General features: G+C 40.3%; 1 protein-coding gene across 2 annotated transcripts in view; it reads left to right on the top strand.

Moving 5' to 3' along the window:
• Nucleotides 1-24427, top strand: part of ZDHHC2 (zDHHC palmitoyltransferase 2) — a 105546-nt gene that overhangs the window by 31824 nt on the left and 49295 nt on the right. For both annotated transcript variants that reach the window (XM_074951340.1, XM_074951339.1), the window contains exons 3-8: nucleotides 4041-4135; nucleotides 8721-8841; nucleotides 9991-10060; nucleotides 12746-12778; nucleotides 18613-18733; nucleotides 23780-23912. In XM_074951340.1, the coding sequence (XP_074807441.1) occupies nucleotides 4041-4135; nucleotides 8721-8841; nucleotides 9991-10060; nucleotides 12746-12778; nucleotides 18613-18733; nucleotides 23780-23912 (573 nt within the window). The remainder of the gene's footprint in view (nucleotides 1-4040; nucleotides 4136-8720; nucleotides 8842-9990; nucleotides 10061-12745; nucleotides 12779-18612; nucleotides 18734-23779; nucleotides 23913-24427) is intronic.

The raw sequence follows: 24427 nt of genomic DNA, 5'->3' as shown, positions 1-24427 counted from the left end.
AATTTGAGGTAATTCAGAAACTATTTTCTTATATGGTACTAAAAAAAAAAAAGAAAGAGTATTAATCATATCTGTAAAATTCTTGTTAATGATGCTTTTATCTGATACTTTTACATACTAAAAGAGACTGGCCCCGGCAGATTCTTCATTTCTTACACACTCCCCTCAATTTTCTGCTCTTGGCTTCATTAGCACTAGCTGTTCCATTCCAGGAGAATTTGTTCTTACTTCTTTACCACCTGAGCCAATTTTGTTATTCCTCATTCCTCTCTGGGAAAAAAAAGTTTGGAGGAAAGGCTGGGAATGTCTTTTGAAAGCATCTGTGGCTGTTGAGAAGACTCCAGGAAATGAGCCCATAGGTATCCCCATGCCACATTGGTGAGGGAAGAAAGTGCAGCTGCCCTTCACTGCAATGACTCTGGACACAAGACTGCCTTCACCAGAACAATGCTGACTCATTGGAATCTGCTCAAAGGCAGCTGGACATGGATGTTGATGTAGTTCTCTGGGGTAAACTCTTAAGCACGCTCATCTGCAGGTTAAATGTGGTGGTGTGTAAAGTTTCCTGCACAGTAGCAGGCTTTTCAGCAGCACTGCCACCCCCTGTATGGGGAAGGCTGGTGGTACAGAATCTTTACACCCTCTTGTCCTGTGTATAAGTAAGAGTTCTCTTTCTCCTATAGATGCAAGGAGAAGGTGGCAGAACTCTCTCCTCACTCACTTAGGGAGGTATGTGATAGAATCTTCCGTCATGGGCATGATACACCTTTGATTCCAGCAAATGGAGGGAGAAGAAATTTGTGGGGCTAAAGAAAATGATGTAATACTGTGGAATCCATGGCATCTGTCCATGAAATGCCATTACCAAATTACTTTATCAATCTTCACAGGACTAGGGTATTGTCTGCTACCGTGTCCATATCCGTCAGTAGTGGAGAGGTGGCAGTTGTCAGCATCACCTTATCGGAGCCCAACATAGGAAGCTCAGTTTCAACTCCTGTAGTCCCCAGAGAACTCCTAAGCAATCCAGTCTTTCTCCCTTACTTGCAGTTTAGTGTGTCTGCAGAGTTGCTAAACTCTTTAGGCTTTCCCTGGCCACCCTAGCTCCCCAGTCAGACTTCATAGATTTCCAGGGACCTTTCTGATCCCAGACCTAATTCCCAGAAATTGGAAAGCCTGAAGAGTTTAGCAATTCTGCAGACACACTAAACTGCAAGTAAGGGAGAAACACTGGATACCTCATGGCATTGAATCTGGTATGTCAGTGGAATAAAACTTTCGCTAGATAGTGGTTCCTTCCTCCTACTTAAAAATGGAGATGAAATTGAGATATCTTTCCCAGTATTGTATTAGAGGTAAAATGTACAGGGAATAACACTCACAAATTAGCAAAAGGATATGGTGCAGAGAAAGTCATATAATCAATATTTGCTTTTTCTCACTCATGTTTTGTACCATCATCATACTGCTTATTTTCAAAATAGCAGATATTGCTCTTGAGGTAATATGTATTATAGAGTAAATACAAATTGTTCTGACAAATGATTAAATCTATCAAATAAAGTGACCAACGTTGATGTAATAAAGTGATATTTGCTTGCTATTGACCTGTGATATTCTGACTGATCTGAAGAACAGACTTACTGTTTGCCTAAGCCATTCAGAGACCAATTTGTCCTGTTTAGCAAAGTACCTTACAGTATGGTTTGATTCAGGTTTTTGTTTTTACAAATAAGTTAATTTATGACTGGCATGTGAGCCAAGAATAAATTTTTAAAGCATTTCTGCTTGTCTTTAACTTTAAATTAACAAAAATTCAGTGCCAGCTACATTACTCCTCTGTTACTTTTGATATTTTGAACTCATGGAAGTGGGGAAATTCAGAGCTGAACTTGCTGCTAGAACTTTTACTCTGCCCTCTTGCATGTAGAAAAGGAGTACTTGTGGCACCATAGAGACTAACCAATTTATTTGAGCATGAGCTTTTGTGAGCTACAGCTCACTTCATCGGATGCATGTGTACATTATGGAAAAGTCATTAGCACTGAGTAATCTGGTGTACTATTTGGCAAGTGTTGCCAACTCCCTCAACTTTTTCACAAGTGGCATGATTTTGACGGGGGCGGGTGCCAATCTCACAATGATGAGAGGTGCTCCAGACCACTAGTGAATTTGAGCCCTCTGATTGGCTGTTTGCCCCGCTTGACTACCTCCTGGGGCAGAACAACCAATCAGAGCTGATACAGGGTTCTGTGTCCCCCTCTCCCTTGCAACCCGAAGCTGTTTTCACAGGAGCGGAGGAGGGAGCTAAAGGGCCCAGTAGCATCTGGCCTGGGAGGGGCCAGAGGGGGTGAAGAGCTGCTGGAGCTGCCCCCCACCCAAGCCTGCTGGAAGAGAGGGGATTCTGCTGCAGCCTCCCCACCCCCGCCCCCACCCTCCCTTGGTGGGAGCAGAAATGAGGCTTGTGGAGGGGCAGAACTGATGACTGGGGTTGGACGGGGAAGAAATAATTGCCAGGCAGGGGACATGTGGATGTGGGGGTGAGAGATCCTTCAACAGAAGCCAAAATCACCTTGCCCAATAAATTTGGGAGCGTAGGTGACAGTTATTGTCACTCTCACAAAGGGGGAGGGGGGCTTACATGTGTGCAGACATTTTGTGTGGTGTAGAACCCACTTGCACTGCAGGGGCAGAGTATTCTGTGCAGATCCTCTCTCCAATTCACCATATAGGGGGTGTGTAAGTGCCGCGTGTAGCAGCTATACCGCATGCTGCAGCCTGGAGGAATGAGATGGATTCTTCTTCCCTGCACGTCTTCTTGATATCTGGTCAGGCTACTTGGAGTGGGCACTGGAGTTTGGCCTTGTCCTTCATTGTAGTGAATTATGCTATATGTTAATATGAGAGAGATCAAGAATATTGAGCAATTATTTGACATACAATGAGTGGTGTTCATAAAATTTCACTATCCGCTTAAGACAGATTTGCTGACATAGTTCTCATTGTAAGAATAGAGAATGTGACAAAATACCACAGCCCGGTAAATCTTGATTGTACTATTAAGAGCTACAAGAATACATCACAATGGATCTAAAGAATAAACTGTTTTGACCGTTTAAAAACCTGTATTTGGACTGTGTAACAGCAAAACTACCATGAACAAAAAACTAGTACACATTAAGGCTAATGTTCAAATCCAAATGTATCCATGTACAGTATTTGAAAGATTCTCATCGCCTATGCAGGATAAAGTTTGGGTTGTCATATTCCCTTTCTTGCACAGCTAACGATTTCACATATAGCTCATAATACTGAAAGGGAGGGAAGGGTCAGTTAAGTTTACCCAGTGCATCCAGGAAAATACTGGGAGTACTTTGTGTTTTTTCCTTTTGCTAATTAGGGTTTTACTACCTTAATTCAGTTTAATGTTTAATATTATTTTTTACAACAGTAAATTTGTGTTTCATCTAAGGTTTCAGTGCAACATCTTGTTTACCAATATCATTACACTGTATTAAATGGATACATTTGCGTTCGTTAGGGTACCTGTACACCTGTATGCTTAAGGCTGTAAAAAAAGTAGTGATTTTTTTTTTTCAAAAGTTGCAGTCATAGTTTAAGTTGTGGTTCAAGACATGCAGCCTACCTTCCAAAGTAGGGCAGCAGGACAGAAGAAATGCCATGTGTCCCACTTGGTGGTCAAAAAAGCATGATGGAGGGGTGGCTGGGCCAAATCTGAATGATTGGCATTGCAACCCTGTGTGCCAAGTTGCGGTGCCACTCCCTGGGATTTAGCCTACCTGCTGGCCAAATTTGAGTAGCATTGCAACATGGTGCATGGGTCACAATGCCACTAACATTTGCAGCAACTCTAAAAAGTTGCTGTGTGTGTTAAAAGTTGCAGTTTCTGCAACAAAACTGTGGCACATGATTTTCTTACAGCCTTAGTGATGCTGATAGTTTGCATATATAATGTAATTAATATGCTGTTGCTGTTCTCTTCTGTATAATATATTAATTACATCCCTCTTTAATTTTAGTTGTGTGCCTGATTGCCTATCACCTATTTTTCATGCTGTTTGTCTGGTCTTACTGGAAAACAATCTTTACATTACCAATGAATCCTTCAAAAGAAGTAAGTTGAGATTTGGGACAAATTACATTTATGTTCGTTTCTGATATATGCAGTTTTCAGGTGATTTTAAGTGGTCAAATGACATTTGGGGGGCTGGATAACTTACACTTTATACCTTATATACCTGAAGGTCACCAGTTCTAATGTGGCCCTGGCTGGTAGTGATAAGTTATTGTTACCATCATGTTGGTGGTTTGATACATTATGGGAAAGAAATTAAATGTAGCAAACATTTGTGTGCTAACAGAGGACAATAAAATACAAATGTTTTAGTTAGGGAGGTATTCATTCTTTGGGGGGTAGTGCACATAAATATATAATTTTTTGCAAATGTATTTGAGATGGAGTGTTTTAAGTTAGTTCAGATGTCTTATTGTCCTAGTGTCAGTTATAGTCTGAAAAATCACTTTTGCCTACCATTCAAAAAGTACTGTTTTCTGAGCATAAACAATCAAGTCCTCATGGTGTCATTGCACGAAGGGGTAAGAGGGATTTCTAAAGCGGACACCCCTACTGGCTCAGCCAGAGAGAGGCTCACTTGTGGGTCATCTTGTAGAACAGCTGCCTACAGACTCTGAGAATCCCAATTAGTCTTTGCTCAGGTAAGGTCTAAGACGTTCATACTGTAAGTCCAGCTGCAGTTGACTCAGCTAATCAGTTAAATCTAAATTCTAATGTCTAGTTATAGTACTACAGAGGGATTGGATAAGAAGGATCCGCTTGTCTGGAGGAATATGAGGAAGATGGAGCAGAAAGCTGAATTCATCCTAATACAGCTCCAAGAGTAGTACATGTTGCCTCTTGAATCAGTTTTACTCTCTAGGTACCATTCTCTGAAGCATATGGAACTTTCACACCTGAAATTAGAAAAACTAGAAGACAAAATTATGCTTCTCTTATGCACTACAGTCAGTGGGACTACTTGTGTGAGTAAAACAGGCAGGATTTGGCCCTAATTTTGAAGAAAAGTTATCTGTTGCTTTTCAAACTAATCATTACATAAGAAAGAAATACATTTTCCTGTGTAATTTATCCGGTTACCATACTATGGACTCACTACCATGCCTCCATAGTTGAGGTTGCATTAAGAGTTTTTATTTTGTTCCCCTCTTCCTCATCTGTTTGATCTCAGAAAGCAAACCGGTTAAAATTTTCTGTATAACGTAAAAGAGAAGGATAATTTTTCATCCAGAAAATTTCATGACTGTGCACGTAGTTTCCATATACAAGTTAATCAAAACTTAACAGCTTGAAAAAGTCATGCAGAGCTTCAGAAAATGTTCTTAATCTCCACTGCTTCCGCCACAGGGTTCACTTTTAAACTCCCAAATTGGCACATGTACTTTGGCCTGCATTGAGCAAAGGATTATTTGTAAAGGCATGGAGCTTTTTCATAGAATCATAGAGTATCAGGGTTGGAAGGGACCTCAGGAGGTCATCCTTGCTCAAAGCAGGACCAATCCCCAACTAAATCATCCCAGCCAGGACTTGGTCAACCCTGACTTTAAAAACTCCTAAGGAAGGAGATTCCACCACCTCCCTAGGTAACACATTCCAGTGCTTTACCACCCTCTTAGTGAAAAAGTTTTTCCTAATATCCAACCTAAACCTCCCCCACTGCAACTTGAGACCATTGCTCCTTGTTCTGTCATCTGCCACCACTGAGAACAGCCTAGCAGCATACTCTTTGGAACCCCCTTTCAGGTAGTTTTTAAAAAGGTGAATAACAATGTAGCTGTCATTTTTTGAATGGAATCCCCTTCATGATATTTGGTGTATGAAAGTAAATTATATCTATTAGCCAACCAAACCAGCTGCTACCTTCTGCTTCCCTGCCCCCTTGGACACTTCTTTATTCCCTCATGGGCCTTGCACAACACTCCACCCTCCTCTGTGTTCTCCACACAGACTCACCCTCCTCCATTGGCCCTCACCCCACAAGTCTAAATAAGCTGGCCATGCTTAACTAGCCAAAATTGTCTTCAGGGCTGGAATGGACGTAGAGACCTATGTTACTCCTCCTCCGTCCTGAGCTCCAGATGTCCACTGCTCTAGTGCTGCTCCTACCCCAGACCCACAACTTTTGGTTCCCATATTCCCCTCACCACCACTCAGATAAAATACTCAAGATAATTAGATAACATAAATTATACAGGGGGAAGTAGTGAGAGCACCGTCCAATACTCGTAGGTATATATGTTATGGATGTGCTCGTCATGTGACCTCCATAGTTGCAGGTCAATTAAGAGTCCTTTTGTAAATCATATTTTAACCATCCTACTCTCCACAAACCCACTATCAATTTATAGCAAAGAGCTATTACTATGAAAAGTTTTATGATTAAGGAGAAAAAGAAAATGTTCACATGTGTAGGAGGAAAAACTTCAAGTGGCAAGCACTCATCATGAGCCTTTTTCAAAAAGTAGAAACAATTTGCTTTTCACTGGTGTATGCACAAGAATTGGATAGTAAGTTTGATGCTGAATTGCTTATGTAACCTTAACTTGTGATTTTCATGGTTAATGTTTGGGCTTTTTTGAAATGCCCCCCCCCTTTTTTACGTGGGAACCATGAACACATTTACAAATAATTTATCATGAAAGATCATTGTTTCTCTAAATAAACAGTTCAATTCTGCATTCTGCCACAATACAGTCATCAGTGACTTCTATTGAGCTTAACTTAGCAACATTTGCTGTATCTTTTTGGGGGGAATATTAAAAAAATTTTTAAGTTAATCTATTTTTCATTTGGTATTTACATGCCACAATTTTTATAATTTATACTCTTTTGGAGTGTCGGTTTGTGTGTGAAGACTATATAGGAATAATTAGACGAGGGATCTACTCAAATTCTTATAGTCCAATTTCAATAGAAGATGTTGAGAAAAGGCTGCTACTGAGTGCTAGTCATATGATAAATCATTAAATATACCTGGGTTGGAAAGCAACTATTTCATACTATCAGTGGGATAGCCGTGTTAGTCTGGATCTGTAAAAGTGACAAAGAGTCCTGTGGCACCTTATAGACTAACAGACGTATTGGAGCATAAGCTTTATGCTCCAATACATCTGTTAGTCTATAAGGTGCCACAGGACTCTTTGCCGCTATTTCGTACTGTTAGAGTTTAAAATGGACTATCAGATTAAATGTAGCAAATCTAGGTATTAGAAGGCAATGTCTACTGTTCCAGTAGTGCTTTTGAACTTCATTGCCAGCAGCGTTATGCAACAACATCCTTGTTCAGCAGTGTAGAAACAGATGCTAAAGGACAGGTCTACTGGACATCATCCCTTTAATTAATTACAAGTAATTTAGTGCTACAAAATACTCTGGGTTCTAGGTAAGCATAAAATGATGTACAGTAGAACCTCAGAGTTATGAATACCTTGGGAATGGAGGTTTTTCGTAACTCTGAAATGTTCGTAACGTTGAACAAAACATTATGGTTGTGCTTTCAAAAGTTTACAACTGAACATTAACTTAATACAGCTTGAAACTTTACTATGCAGAAGAAAAATGCTGCTTTTAACCATCTTAATTTGAATGAAACAAGCCCAGAAGCAGTTTCCTTAGCTTGTCAAATCTTTTTTTAAAAAAAACTTTCCCTTTATTTTTTAGTAGTTTACATGTAACACAGTACTGTACTGTATTCCTCCCCCCCCCCCTTTTTTTTTTTTTGGCCTCTGCTGCTGCCTGATTGCATACTTCCAGTTCCAAATGAGGTGTGTAGTTGACTGATCAGTTCATAACTCTGGTGTTCGTAACTCTGAGGTTCTACTATAACATACTGCTTCTGTTCCTCTATAAGGTTAAAGTCGCCATAACTCCCTAGGATGTTCTTCCTGTGCTGCTTGAGTAGTCTGTCCAGGTGTGTTGAGGGAGAAAATTGACATTGCATAGTGTGCACTAATTTGTTGACTTTTTGCTAAGTATGATTCCTTAACACAATTCCCCTTCCTACTTTCTTACCTATTATGTATTGTATTTTCTTTTCTTTGCCCCCTCTTATGACATTGAAAGACTAAAGTAACTAACTTCTGTTCAATAGCCAGTTGGATTTATTCAGTATCACAGGGGTGGACTTTGGGCTTGTCTAGAGGAACATTTCATTCATGTCAAGTTGGGATGTGAATTTAAATCTACTCTGCACTAGCCTGCTGCGGATGAACTGTGTGGACCCTCCTGACATGCATTAACAGTTCATTAATAAACTTTGAGGTAGTCTTCTTTGAAACTTGTCAAGAGAATGGTAACCAAATGGTCTAAGGATATATCAGTTAATCTTGCTTAATTTTAAACATTTGGAGTTCCTGTTTTACCTTAAGGAGAGCAATCAATATTAGGTTGATACACACTGGAATCAGGAAATGTTTTAAATTGCTTTTGACTAAGAAGAGAAATGAAAAAATACCAAAACTTGAATTTGTCTCTCTTGGGAACAATTGTTTGTTCGCTACAGTATTTTGCACATATGGCTACTCCATCATTATTTAATGAATATCTTTCTCTTTAGTTGGAGTAAAAGTCCACAAAGATGTAATTTTGTAGGCATTACTAATTAAAAATTACATTATTTTTCCAGTTCCATCTGTCATATGCAGACAAAGAACTGCTGGAAAGGGAGCCTAGAGGTGAAGCCCAGCAAGAAATTTTTAGGCGAGCAGCCAAGGACCTTCCTATCTATACAAGGACAATGTCTGGAGGTAAATTCTGTTTGTTTCTGTGGTCAGTGAGACAAGTGTCTTGATACATTCATTGTCAGTAGGAAGTGAGATTTTTAGACGATGTTTTAAAAAAATGAGTTGTCTTTCAAAGCTTAAAAGAAAAAACTGACCTAAGAATGATGCCCTATTATTATTATTATTTAGTAGAAATACATTATTTAAGATTCTGCAAATGCAGATTTTATGTAGTAATGAGTAATTATGGTAATAGAATTAACAAGACACTAAAAACATAAAGAATGTTAATACTCAAATATTAGTCAAAGTTAATCTGATTTTTCTATTAAGCTTTATACATACCCACGATTTGTAACTGAAGACTGAAAACACACTAATACTATTCAAATCCTAACTAGTGTCAAGACTGGTTTCAAAAGCAGCACTAGTTTACCTGTAGTTATTTGATAGTTTGCAGTATTAACAAACACTACAGGAAGGTGAAATATATATTTGAAGGTTACATAATTTGACTTCTATTTTTCATTCCTGAAAAGGTAAATATTAATATCAGATTGTCTATGGCACCTACTATTGTGGCACCTATGCACATCAGCTACAGAAATATTAGCAAGAGCAAATGCCAAATCTGAAAACTAAACAGTCAAAGGCCTTACATTATATCATCAGTGTAATTAATTTCAGATTACGCATGTCTGCCAAGTAAGCAAATCCTAAAGGCAATATACAAAATAGAATCTATTATTAGGGTAAAATCCTTTAAAATGGCTTCTTAGAATTAATGTGAATTTATTTATTTATTTATTAATTAGTAATCATGTTACATAGCCTTTTATTGTATTTTTAGGTTTTGCAATACTGACTTTTCTTTATTTGAAAAGTAGCTTCAGTGAAAAGCTTTAATAAATAATCCAGAATGCAATTTGTTGGAATATTTCTCATGTGTATTAAAAAATCAAAATGCACTTCACAAGTAGCTCTTAAATAGCCGTTATGTTAGGTGCTGAACATGTGCAACTCCCACTAAATTCAAATTGAATCATTTTATTGGAAGTTTCAGGGAATTCAGGATTTGACTATAAATATTTATTTTTGAGTGGGTCTAAAGATGTTAAAATGTGCATAACCTTATGTTAGATCTCATGCAACATGGATATTTTTTCTTCTCAGCAATCAGATACTGTGACAGATGCCAGCTTGTAAAACCAGACCGCTGCCATCACTGTTCCGTGTGTGACAAGTAAGAACAGTTTTTTAATGTTAAATAACAATTGTTAAATCTTATTAATGCAAAAGAAAATAATTATAAAAATGCTTCTGCTAAATGGTAAAGAACTGAGCAATACACTTTTTGCTACTTTCTTGTTAATTACAAAAAATTATTTGGTGTTACCTTTCAGAGTGTCTTTGTAATGAATTTTTAAAGGTTTGTTTCTGCTTTTAATTTTCCATACAAGCATCAAGAATGTTTACTTTTCTTTTTTTGTTTTTTATTGGACAATTTCTTGGGTGAATTCAGGGAGGTGTGATTTAAACTGCTGATTTAAAATCTAAATCAGCAAACAGGAAACCTTGATTTAAATAATTAATTTTAATCTTGTATTACATCTGTACTTTTTAGTTATTTTTCTAAAGAGAGGTACTTTTCTCATTGGTAACCATTAAAACATGTTTTGTAACTAAATATAGCCTTTATTATCCATTTGATACTCTTTTTTGCTAACTTGTAGGATACACTATATCTGTATACATTTATTTAAGCAATTATATAGCTTAATATACATTTATTCAGATTTGTATTTTTTGATTGTAAGAAAATAGCAAAAGAGCCATTTCTTGTTTTATTAGATTTTTTTTTTTTAACTTGTGATATGTGTCAAGCTGCGTTTGGATGGAAATTGGAATTCAATTAAAAATGCACAAAACATTTTTAAATTGTTTTTTTAATAAATAAAACTACCCTAAATGTATTGGATACATAAAAAAAATCAGTTTAATCAAACTGTTTTGTATTTCAAACTGATTTATTAAACAAAAGAAGTATTGTCTTTTACTGAATTGAACATTGATTCTGTCCACTATGTCCTTTGGGATTTTAGAACTAGTAGATCTCATCCTCACACGTTGTTTTTATGCCTGTATTGCAAGAGGAAAACAAGCTTTCCTGCTTTTTCAGCTCCCAGTGGGTTGCTTGACTTTGAATGAACTAGTCATTGAACTGAGCTAGTTGAATAAACTGAATTTAAGATGTTATTCTTTTGCCCCTGTCAAAAGCTAGGTTTAGCACTTCAATAAATTCTGGTTCCACGTGCTTAGTCAGTGACTTTCACCAGTTCAGTGGTTTGAATTTCTTTAAAATTGTGGCAGCAAACATATACTGGTTGAATATTCAATTTAATTTAGTTTAAATTATTTTAATAGATTATAGTAAATTTAGGCCTTAAATGTAGGTTGTCAGTTTCAATTTTAATTTTAAATAGGTTGATTTTTAAAAAGAAAAAATGTATTGAATTTAAATTTTAAAAAAATCTTTCACTGATTTTTATCCGCCGTAGATAACTCGCATGTGGATTAGGAGTGCTCTCTTCCCTTAGTAGAAGGGTGAGGGTGTTGAATTGTTAATGAAGAGCTTTTCTCCTGAGCGTTTTAGTTAAATTGTTGTTAACAAAATGTGGCGCTTTAAACAGTCCAAATAAAGATTACTAGCCTTCTTAAATAATCATACATCACTTCCTTGGTATCTCTGAGGTCTTAAACATATTAGTTCTCCAGTCATCCATTGTCTTCCAGAGTGGACATAACTTTTGAAGGATAAAAACCTGGATCCCCCCCCACACTAAGTTCCTCCACACTTGGATCCTGCCATGATGAGCCTGCGTGCCCACACCTGGTGTGCCTGGCATGGAGGGCCAGGGCCGCGAGGTGTTTCTGGGGTGGGCTTGGCCCTTCCACTGTGTCAGGGTTGAGTGTAGCTCATCGCTGAGTCTATGTCCTGGGAGTGGGGGGCTGCAGGGTGATCTCCCACCTCTGTGCAGCCAGTGGCCTCTGCTCCCCACTGTCATCCTGGAGCCTCCACATTTATTTATTGACAGATAAAATTTGCAGAATTTTAAGATATTGCATGCATAATTTTTATATTTTTGGTGCAGAATTCCCTCAGGAGTAATTATCCTAGTGCTTAGGAGCCCTCGTCATGGACCAGGACCCCATTGTGCTAGATGCTGTACAAACGCAGAACCAAAAGACAATTCCTCCCCTAAAGAGACAATAGATGGATACAGACCGACAGGGGCGTACAAGGAAAGAGGCAGGATTGGTCAGCATGGGTAGGCAGTGGTCTCAGTACACAAGCAGCCTAACTGGTGTCAGGAATTTTGTAGGCATCACAGCAAAGGAGAGTTTAAAAAAGAGTTTGAAGGAGTACTGGGGTAGCTTTGCAGCTGTTTAGAGGGTGTACCTCCCAAGCATGAGGAACAGCTTGAGAGAAAGCACAAATGTGCTTGTTTGAAAATGTAACAGTTGGGCATTGGAGGCTGGCATCGTAGGTTGATCTTTGTGAACTTCTGCAACAACTTGTGGATAATGTCAATACAAATTCATGGTAATGTGCTCATATATAGTAACTTGTTAAGTTATGTAATAAAAGATGGCAAAAATATAATTTGAACCGCCAACTATTACTTTTCAAAGGGGGGAAAAGCCTACTTATTCTGTTGTAGGCAGGTGGTGCATTATGTGAGCAGACTTGACTATAACTGTGAATGAGATTTATTCTGAAGAAGGCTATGTAGCTGATTGGCAACCCATTCTCCTGGATATATGAAATCAGATATTTTGTAGCAATTGTGTTTAGTTTAAACTCTAAACTTCCTGTTTATTTTCCCATTATTTTAACATATATATAATTGTTTGCTTTCTTTTAAAGATGTATTTTGAAAATGGACCATCATTGCCCTTGGTGAGTACAGTTCATACCTTTTATTTCCCAAATTAGATGAGATACAGTTTTGAGGGGCTTGATGTGGAAGACATGTTTCACTATTACAAGAGACTGGAGTACATAGACCAGAAGATTCTTTCCAGCCCAATGATGAGTCTGTTATAGTTTGGCATAGTAGAGTGATGCAGTTCCCATTTTACACTGTATATATGCATTTTTTTTAAACTTGGGTGAATATTTTAGGTACTAAAAGATTTTTTCATTCTTCATGAATTGGGAAGAAAATTATTAAGGAATAAGTAGAACCCAGTCAGGACATAGGATGGACTGATGATTGGGGCCAAAACCTTGGATTTCAAAGTTACCTTTTTCAGCTGCTCCTGAATCCTGCTTCCTGGAGCCACTTAGTCTAGGATATGTCAATGAAGGTAGCCTGAGAGGGTCCCCTACTTTGCCATCTTAGCCATTGTCAGATCTATAAAGGATGTAAAACTCATGTCTCTAGAGGAATCGCAGACATGTTCATGTTTGTTATAGGACATCAATTAATTAATGATGGCTTGAAAGGCTGATGGAATTATTTGTTTCACTACAAACATGCTGATAATGTGTATATGGCTGGGGATATTTTTAAAACAAAAACTAACTGGATTTAATCATATTCCTTTCCTTTTACTCTTTATATGTCACTTACTTAGGCAATTACCATATTGTTCCACCCCATCCACCCTATCATCCTCAGAGGTGTGGGGGAAGAGGGAGAGGCTTTGTCTGGGGAAAAAAAAACTTTGGCTTTTCTACGGGAGTTTGAAGAGGGGCACCATTCTGCACTGGGAAGAAAAGCTTCTCCCCCTTGGGATTAGAGTAGGACCATGTTTTGGGGCCTTGCTTTGGTCAGGCTAGTCACCCCTTAGGGCTAGGAAGCAATTTTTCCCTCACTGCTGGAATGACCTGGGCATTGTGGAGATTTTCTTTTGCCTTTCTCTCAGAAGCTCAGGGACCTGGTGGGTAAGTCAGGTTGTAAAATTAAGTTTTGTTGCAACTTGGCAGGTGCCAAGTGCAGGTAATAGGGGGGCCCAGTTTCTGATAAACTGAAGTTGGAAGTGGATTAGGAGAAGGCATCTCCTAATAAAGGTGGGGAATGGGGTAGGGAGTCATAATGTCTGGAACACCAAGGAGACAAACGCCTCTTCTCTCCCCCTTTAGTCCTTGTATGAGGAGGCAATGGGGTCCTAGCACTGCTGCTGGCACCAGATTAATGGGATGGAGGACTGACAGCAGTCCTCCACCAGTTGGTATGGATTACAAAGGAACGATGACCTGCAATGGATGGGTTACTCTTGGACAGTTCCCAGATGTGTTCCTCAATAATGTCGAGGCCTAGTTAAAACACATTCCTGGTGTCTTGTCTTTCTACAGTGTCTTGGACAGTGTCTTTTTGTAAAATACTTAATACACTGGGGTTGTGATCTTAATCTGGAGCCTCTTGCGCTACTGTAATTTCAACAGTTAATAATAATTTCACCAATACTTCTAGCAGTTGTATCTGACTTTCATGCTCACAGTACCATGTGTCACAGAAGTGGGCTACCCCAGTAGCATAAACGTTTCTAAAATAAATTGGGACATTGGTTTATAGAGCTCTTCTGGCCTTCAAACAACCCCCCTATCTCTCCAAATTCATCATCAGAAGCAAGCACCCCGCAGACCAAGACACGCCAGCTCAAAGCAGCACCAGGCCTTGCCAGAACAACAGATGCAAAACCTACAGACATATCTCCACTGCTAGAATGATCAGCACCCCCACAACACACCTTTCAAGATCCATGAGTCCTACACATGTGTATCACAACATGTGGTGCATCTCATCCAGTGCACTAAGTGCCCCAATAAAACTATGTGGGTGAAATCAGACAATCACTACACTCTCAAATGAATTCTCACAGGAAAATGATAAATGACAAAAAAAACACTGTATCACCTGTGGGGAACAGTTTTCACTAAGTGATCACTCCACATCTGACCTATCAGTCCTCACCCTCAAAGGAAACCCGCACAATACTTTCAAAAGATGAGCCTGGGAGCTTAAATTCATAACTTTGCTGGACACTAAAAATTACGGATTTATGGCTTATTACAACAATCTATAATCCACTAACACACCCCTCCTGTTCTGCGTTCTCCCACCCGCTTCCTCTCCTCGCTATGACTAGAGGGGTGTTAACAGGCCACTTCAGTTTGAATGATCCCTTGAAATGTGTGTTAATTACTTATGATAAACAATCTTTTCCACTTTGTATATAGCTGTGACTAAGGCTAAGATTTTGTCATGGTTATTTTTAGTAAAAGTCACGGGCAGTAAACAAAAATTAATGGAAGCCATGACCTGTCTGTGACTTTTTTGCTGCCTCGGGTTTCCCCCATCACCGTGGTGGCTGGGAGCTGTGGGGTTTCCCGTCCACCCGCAGCCGCTGGGAACTGCAGGGTAACCATATTTCCCAAAGAGAAAATGGGACACCCCACCCACTTCCCAAGGCCGCCCCCGCCCCCTGCGTGAAGCGGTCACCCATTGGTGGAACCCCAAGGAGGGCCCCCTCCAGAGTCTGTCACTTATCGCTGCAACTTTGCAGGGGGCCCCCTGTCGGTTGTCGCTGCTGTCACCGGAACCCTGCCAGGGCCACACTGGCTGTCAGCTCCAGAGTCCTGCAAGCCCCTGGGGCTGAAGGAGAGAATGTCATGGACGTCTCTAAAAGTCATGGATTCCATGACCTCTGTGACATAAACGTAGCGTTAGCTATGACACTCTGAATACGTTTCCCAGAACTGAAGAAGAACTCTGCCTAAGCTCGAAAGCTTGTGTCTCTCACTAACAGAAGTTGGTCCAATAAAAGATATTATTTCACCCACCTTGTGTCTCTCATAAAATTTAGCTTTTTCTTCTACAGTGTTAATTCTCAGCGCTGAACAAATTGTTCAACCCTTTATAAGCACAACTAGATTCTTGTCATGGAAAATGCTATTTCCATTGATGTTATCTTCAGAGTCTTGGAGGTTTTCAATATCTAATTACAAATCAAGTTATTATAAGGTTCACAAAACATGTAGTTTTTTCTAAACTTGATTTGTCATGTGTTATCCTAAGGCAGACCCAAATTTTCATGTGAATTTAGAAGTCAAATTAGAAACCCATTGCCTCAAGCTACATACTGCAAAAGTAGCACTCATTTGACACATAAAGGGCAGTTAACAGATCTATTTATTCAGACCATAGGCTTTTAGGAATACAAACTAATTTCCTTTCAGTAGAGTTGGCTTTGTTTACCCATTTGAAGACATTCTCTATCCAAATTGATAGATTTTGTATAGGGCAGACATCTCAGGCTCAAAGCAAGTCTCTTTCACTGTCTTTCATTTTAATCCAATAAACCCGACCCAAAATGAGGCCGGTAGAGGATATAGAGTGGGTGCTGGTAGTGTATTGATGAATTTCAAGGGACATTTTATGAAATCCATAATACGTATTTGTACTTAACTTGTTGAAGTCATAGAAGCCCTGAACCCCCTTGTTTCCACTCCGTTAAAGAATACCTTTTTTAAATCCTTTACCAATTCAGTTTAACTGATCACTATATCCTTTCCCTAGGAAGTACCTTCACTGGACATCCGCTCCACATTTACATAACGAGTTGCAACATAATAGCCTAACTCCCCTTTCACGTTTGCTCCAACTAAGCCCCTCAGAACCCACTGTGGGGAAGGCAAACCTCCCCCCATACTTCATCTTGGACAGTCTGGCAGTGAGGGAAAATTCCTTCCCAGCCTCTGGATAAAGGAGTGACTAGTGCAGTGCCCACAGCAGATTTTGACAAAACCCGGTATGTCACCACTTCTAGTTGCTGCTCTGCCCGGTCCAGGTAAAAAAGGGTTTTTCTTGCACTGGAATGGACCGATATAGTCCCTCCACTCTCTTCTGGTCATGTGTTGTGGGGTGGGGGGGGAAATGGGTCAGTGTCCCCATGCTGACCTGATCTGCAGCCGCAGCAGAAAGTCACTTTCTGGTGTTCTAGCCCTTAAAGGGGCACACACCTTTTCCAACAAGCCAAACAACGGCCACCACCGCTTAATATGCTGTGAGGTCACTCTTCAAAAGAAAGTTAAGGAAGATTGCTTTTCCATTAATCCAGTCAGTTGGGCTAAGAGTCTGCCAAAAGATTAAGCTGACTCTTGCCTTTGTTTTAAGGAAGTATAGCTTGTCTATGTTGTGTGCATTAACCCACTAGGTAGGGTCTAAATTCTAGTGTGCACCAGTAGGTCATGCACTAACTGGCTGTGTGGACCCTGCTGGCTCGTACTAAATGCTTGCACTAGGTAACTTAGTGTGTGCCAGCAGAGTCCACATGGCTGGTTAGTGTGAAACATGCTGATGCACACGAGAATTTACGCCCAAGCCTGGTGCGCACTAACCCACTGTGTAGACAAGCTCTTTGAATTATTTCTTTGTAGCTTGCCACTTTAGAGTTCCACCTTAAGTTTCTCTATCATACAACCTATGTTATACTCTATTTATTTAGCTTATTTCCCCTTTACACATTAATATAGTTCCTGTATCTTTAACTGATTAGATAACAGACTTGGAAGGTTTTAATGTCTACTTGGGGAAACGGTAATAAACAAAACCCACATATGCACACTTAATGGAAGGTTGGAGAACTCGGGTGTCTCTGAATTCTATTCTGTGGTGTGCTGCAGTGCCTGTTTGCCTAAAATCAAACCGTCCTTTGCATTCCTTATTAGTAATAAACTTCATTTAGCATTTGACCAAATAGTTATCCAGACCCAAACTCAAACCTGGCCCATGTTCCCTATAAGATGCAGCCAGCCTTCACCAATGATGGTTTAGGTCAGGAACACTTCAGGAAATGTGCTGCAGCAGAATCCTCCTTTGCTTCTTTGGAGACTACAGAAATGGTTCTCTTTTGCATTGTAAAGAGAAGGTTTTTTTTCTTGGTGTTGATCTGTTTTAAAAGACAGTCTTTGTTTATTAATTGAGTCATTTCAAGTTTCAGCACCTCATAAGCTTGATTTATTTGTCGCTTTGAATTAAATATTCTTTCAGGCTTAAGAGCTTTTCATTTTGTCTCTTTGTTTGAGGTTAGGATTCTCTATTTAATCCTTTCTTTCAATATGTTAAGGATTGTGATTCCAAAATCCTGACCCTTTTAAGCAATTTTAGTCTTGTTCAAAATACGTGCAACTATAGTTATAAGATTGTAAATGTAGTGTCCCTTCATTCCAGTTGGTAATGGCTTGATATGGTTTCCAGTGTACCCATCTCAATAATGTGATTATCTTTTATTAGTTAGTTTAAATGTTTAAGAAATATTATAATAGTAAAACATCATATTGGAGATTGCCATAGTTAAGGCTTGGAAGTTTCTCTACAAAATCCTGATAGTCATCCATATGTTAATTTGTCAAAAATATTCCTTTCATATTAGGCCCTTTCTATGCCTGATTTCAGCCTGAGGATTTTTGTTGAAATTGAGAGAGCGTGGGGAGGACTTGTGGAAGTTCTTTAAAATACTACTTTGGAGTCCAAAAGCAAACAGCTGCTTGTCTCGTCCATCTGTATTAAATACTTTTTTTTAAAGTAATGTCTTAATGAAAAATTTCATAGACAGTTTATGGTACTAGAGAGATATACAGGAAGCTACTATTTTTGTTTACAGATTTATGTTAAAATTATTTTACAGTAAATGAGTACATTAAAAATTAGACTAAAGCAATTAAAGATTATTAAAATGTATTTGTTTTCATTCAGTTTTTCATGTACTTATTTTTTTTGTTGCCAGGGTGAACAATTGCGTTGGATTCTCCAATTACAAATTTTTCCTTCTTTTCTTGGCTTATTCTCTACTGTACTGCATTTTCATTGCTGCAACAGATTTACAGTATTTTATTAAATTCTGGACAGTAAGTACTTATCTTTAACCCATATTCTTATTTGAAAAGTGTGGTTCTGTAAATGTAAAAGCTCTCAGATCTGTATGTTCAGAGCTATATATTTAGCAAGTGTATACATATATCTCCTTTTGAGTTGTAAAATATCAATATTTATAGTCACATTAACTCATTTGTTTAGTTTTTAATTTGTAGTCTGTGTTCATATAAAGCATGAACTTTCCTTCCACAGGCTACAGTCTTCTCTTAAAAACTGAAAGTTTTCCTGAGTGGTGGTGATATGTCAAACATTGTGATGTGGAAGAAAGTGAAATGAATAGATTTTAGTTTCTGTGTGTCTTTACACTTCTAAGATGGTGACAATAAAATTGTTCAATGTATGAAAAGCAAAAAAGAGAGACTATGGAAAAGAGGCTATAAGAAATATATAACTCTGTAACGTTTGGTCACTAAGTTACAAATTTAAGCTGGCCTCAGCAGTTGACTCTGATTTTGTGTTCATATATGTGCCGTATCATAAGCACAAACAAAGGGCATGTCGACACAGCAACTAAACACCTGTGGGTGGCCAGGACCAGCCAGCTCGGGTTTGCAGGACTCAGGCTGCGGGGCTGTTTCATTGCACTGTAGACTTCTGGACTTGGGCTGGAACCCAACCTCGGGGACCTTCCCACCTCGCAGGGTCCTGGAGCCTGGGCTCCAGCCTGAGCCAAGATGTCTACACAGCAATGAAACAGGCCCGCAGCATGAGCCCTGTGAGTCTGAGTAGATGGGCATTGGCCAGCCACGGTTGTCTAGTTCCTGTGTAAACATACCCTAAGAGTCCTCAGCTGCAAAACTGAATATGCTTTTGGATGTCAGGTAGTTTGACTTGCTTCCGAACAGGTTGGTGGGTATATGTTGTTCAGCGGTAACAGAACACCTCTAGTGTATTTCAAGTATAAGACGCGTCATCCCATCAGCTGTGCACACATCACTTTCATTTAAGTTCATGGGACATACAAATCAACATGTTTTAATGGTTACCAATCAATGCGAATCAACCCCACATTAGGAAGGTAACTAAAGTAATGCAAAACAAGATTAAACTCAAGGTTTCTGGCTTGTTGATTTTAATCATAATTAAAATTGGTGAAATAAATCACTTTGATTTAAATCAGTCCACTAGGCGTACATATGAAAATGTCCTGCTTACTGTCATCTGAATGTACAGCAAAGAATATGCCCTTAGATTTGTAACAGTGCCGTTTTCTTTGTGAACTATAGATCAGTCATTCTGACAGGGTTAGTTTCACAAGTTGGTTATTTTAAATATAAAAGGCTCTACTCTAAAAGCCACTTCAGTGTGTAATTGAGATTCAAATGAGTTTAAAGGACTTCTGTTGTCAATATTTACAGTAACTCCTCACTTAACGTCCTCCCGGTTAACGTTGTTACATTGCTCTATTAGAGAACATGCTCGTTTAAAGTTGCACAGTGTTCCCTTATAAATGTTGTTTGGCTGCCTGCTTTGTCCTCTCCTTGCAAGATTCTCTGGAAGAGCAACCTGTCCTCGTGGGGGCTTGGAACTAGGGTGGGCCGACAGCCCCCCTATCAGCTCCCCTCCACCCCAGGACAGCACCTTCCACCCACCGGCAGTGGATCAGCGCCTCCCTCCTCATGCCTCCTGCCCACTGCAATCCACTGTTTTGCGGCATTCAGGAGGCTGAGGGGGACAGGAGGAACGAGGATGCGGCGTGCTGGGGGGATGGACTGGGGCGGGAAGAGGCAGGGCAGGAGTGGGGCCTTGGGGAGAAAGGATGGAGTGGGGGCGGGCCTGGGGCAGAGCCGGGGGTTGAGCACCGTCCTGCAAAGTCGGCGCCTGCGCTTGTACCTGAGTCACAACGGGGAAAGCTGCCGCTGCTGAAGGTGCTTCCTAGCCTAACATGGCACCTTCAGCCTCTTGCCCATCTCATTGTCTGCAGTAGGCTGTGTCTGCGTGGGGTAAGGCGGGGCACCTCCCAACTACTATATGTTTGTAATCACACTCCACATGCATGCTACCCCCCAGTGATTCACCATCGCTTTATGGCCCAGCTGCTGCCCTCCTCCCTGCTCGGGAATAGAGCTCTACACCAAGCGCTTGTGGAGGCTTCGCCCGAGGCCACCAGCTGCCTCCAGCGCAGCTGCGGGGGGTGCACAGTGGCTGCCCCACCTTGATGTCTTGTGCCTGAATACACAACGTCCATCTGCTCACCGCCCCTTCGCAGGAGTGGGGTAAGAACACAGGGGGCAGCAGCCCACCCAAAGCAAGCTCATAGCGTTCCAGCATCTGCTTCGCTCTAGCAAGTGGGGAGAAATGGTGCAGGGATGCACAGAACCTGGCCCTGATCTCATGAAAGTCTGCGAAATCCATGGGAGCTTTGCCATACGCTTCAGTGCCAGCTGCATCTCTCTGCCCCTGTATGCACACAGCAGGGAGGGGCGCAGCCCTGTAGCAAATGTTATTTTCCTCCTCTTACAACAGTGACAACTACATTGGCTGCAGTGCTGCCCCAGTGTTGACTGCATGGTTACTATGGGAGGTACAGCAGGGCCGGTTTGTCCAGGGCACCCCGGAAGACGGGTCTTTGGTCCTCCAGCAGGGCTCCTGTGAAAGTAAGAACCTGCAGGTGTAACTGATTCCATAACTAGTTCTAGCCTAAACCCACAGGGCTTCCAGTAAGGGAGCATGGAGAATGACATGGGTTTTCCAAATTCTTTCCCTTTCAGTAGTTGGTTGATGCTGCATGACCCCAATCACTCCAGGCTGAAGGGAGTGAAGAGTAGCACGTGCTTGTGCTGTCCGGAGGAGTATCATGCAGCATCATGAGTCAAAAACATCCAGCAAGTGATAGTGGAGTGCCTAGCAGTAGGAAAACCATTAGTTAGGGTACTAAATTAGACATTTTAAGGTCTTTTGATGCAGATGAGCGTGCAGTAGGCATTGGCATCGCTCTAGGTCTTACTCCGACCACTGAGAACAATTTGGAGTAATGCCAACAAGATCAGGGATAGTGCTCGGTGTGTAATACCACGTAGTGCTACTACAATAAGTCGATCAAGAAGTTGTTTGCCAGAAAACATGGAGTGTCTTCTCGCAGTGTGGATAGAGGACCAAAACCAATGGAACATACCTCTAAATTTGTTACTGATACAAGCTAAGGCAAGAAGTTTGTATGACAATTTGAAGAGAGACCAAGGTAAAGGATCACAGACAGAGACATTCACGGCAAGTCGGGGATGGTTTGATTGGTTCAAGAGGCGCTTCCACCTGCATAACATCAAGATGTCTGGTGAGGTGGCTAGTGCCGATACTGCAGCAGCTAAAAAATTCCCAGAATATCTCAAGAAGATAATTGAGGAAGGCGGCAGTTCCCCTAAGCAAGTCTTCAGTGTTGATGAAACGGGCCTCTGCTGAAAGAGGATGCCTGAGCAGACTTACATTCCAAGAGGAGAAGACAGCGCCCGGATTTAAAGCAACTAAAGGCCAGCTAACCTTGCTTCTAGATGGTAATGCTGCTGGAGACATGAAGATGAAACCGCTGACAGTGTACCAATCTGAAAAACCATGAGCTCTCAAGGGATTTTCAAAGGAACACCTTCTGGTCATTTGGAGATCCAATAAAAAGGCATGGATAACTGGAGCTATTTTTTCAGAATGGCTGACTCTCCATGCTGTCCCTGCATGGAAGGAATACTGTGCCAAGGAAAATCTTGATTTCAAGATTTTATTGCTTATTGATGATAATGCACTGGCTCATCCAATCAACCTGGATGACCTGTGTGAAAACTTCCACATTGTCTTTCTGACACCTAATACCACATCACTCATCCGACCCATGGACCAAGGATCCATCGCTGCATTTAAGGCATTTTACTTATGCTGTACTTTCAACCAGCTCATCAGAGGCACCAATGGGGAAGGCAAACCTACAATTCGGCAATTTTGGCATGACTACAACATCCTCAAGTGCATCAATACCATCGGTGAGTCTTGGGCTGAAGTTACTCAGGCATGCATAAATGGTGTGTGGGGGGGAAGTTGTGGCCTGAATGTGTCAGTGACTTAAAAGGATTTTAAAATGTTGTCCCCGCTATGAAGAAAGATATCCTCGGCTTGGCCAAGAAAATGGGTTTTGATGAAGTGGAAGAAGTCGATGTTACACAACTTTTGCAATCACACGGTGAAGAGCTAACCAGTGAAGATCTGATGCAACTAGAGGTGATGAGAGCAAAGAAATAAGAGGGCCAAGAAGTAAAAGAAGAACCAACGCATTGGAATTTGACTGCCAAATGTCTTTTTGAAGCTTTCCAAATGATTGAAGCTGGCTTGAAAATCCTCAGTGATGACGATCCTGACAGGGAATGCAGCTCCAAAGTGATTAGGGCAGTTGGTCACGTAATGACTTGCTATAAAGAAATTTACCAAGGGGAAAAAAAAGAAAGCAAAACAACAATCTCTAGATGTGTTTTTTCGAGTTGGGAAAGTTCAGCAAGAGGAGCAGCCAGATGATCCACCCTCTTCCACCTTCTGACTCCACCACCTCAACCAAGCTTCACAATCATCGTTGCTGTGTACAGTATTAAATTATTTGTTTAAAATTGTTTAAAACTTATACTGTATATGTATATAATGCCTTTTGTCTGGCGAAAAAAACTTCCTTGGAACCTAACCCCCCCCCCCCCCTTCACATTAATTCTTATGGGGAAATTGGATTTGCTTATCATCATTTTGCTTAAAGTTGCATTTTTCAGGAACATAACTACAGCGTTAAGTGAGGAGTTGCAGTATATTCTCTCTTAAAAAGGCCAAATTCTGCTCTAATTCATGCCCCTTGAAAGAACATAGGGGGTGGAATGTGGCCCTTTCTCTCTAAAGGGACTATATTACTTTCCTGATAGATGCGGTTGCACAGGGGTCTGTGAGTTAGTGCAGAACTTGACCCAGAATCTTGGTTGAGTGGATATTATTAATATGGCTAAAGGAGTAGTTATTTTTCTTGCCTTGACATTTTGGTTTTCTTTCCTTCTTTATAGAATGGCCTTCCTGATACTCAAGCCAAGTTCCATATCATGTTTTTATTCTTTGCTGCAGCCATGTTTTCAGTCAGTTTATCCTCTCTTTTTGGTTATCATTGTTGGCTAGTCAGCAAGAATAAATCTACATTAGGTAAGTAATGTCATAGTGTACCTTGCCATCAATGAGTATTATTACCTTTGTGATTATTCCAGTTATATCAAGCTGTTGATATCACATAATGAATCACACAGAAAAGGTGGATTTTAAAGGACTCTTTGCTTTCTTAGTAATAAATGAGTGCAGAGATACTCAGGATGATGGTACCACAGTGTAAAGCCCTAACTATATTAAAAGTATAATCAGTTACAGCGTGGTTAAAACTGGTAGCCTGGATGCAGCCTAACTGTGTCTCCATTACCTGGTAACAGATTTGGCCACGTCCATGTTTGGCGACATCCATAACTGCATCAGGGTCCCTGACTCCATAATAGTTGTAGGATACATGGGTCCTAAAAGATGTGTCTATGCTACATCTACACTACGAGCTAGGAGTGTGGTTCCTCAGCTTGTGTACATATACCTGCACTAGCTCTCATCATAGCTTGTAGTGTAGACATAGCCTATGTGTTTCTCACCTTCACTCTCTGTTGTTAGTTTGTTATTTC

Source organism: Natator depressus, chromosome 4, assembly GCF_965152275.1.
Source record: "Natator depressus isolate rNatDep1 chromosome 4, rNatDep2.hap1, whole genome shotgun sequence".
NCBI lineage: Eukaryota > Metazoa > Chordata > Testudines > Cheloniidae > Natator > Natator depressus.
The sequence above is the reverse complement of the archived record's forward strand: the minus strand, read 5'-3'. Positions and strand labels throughout refer to the sequence as shown.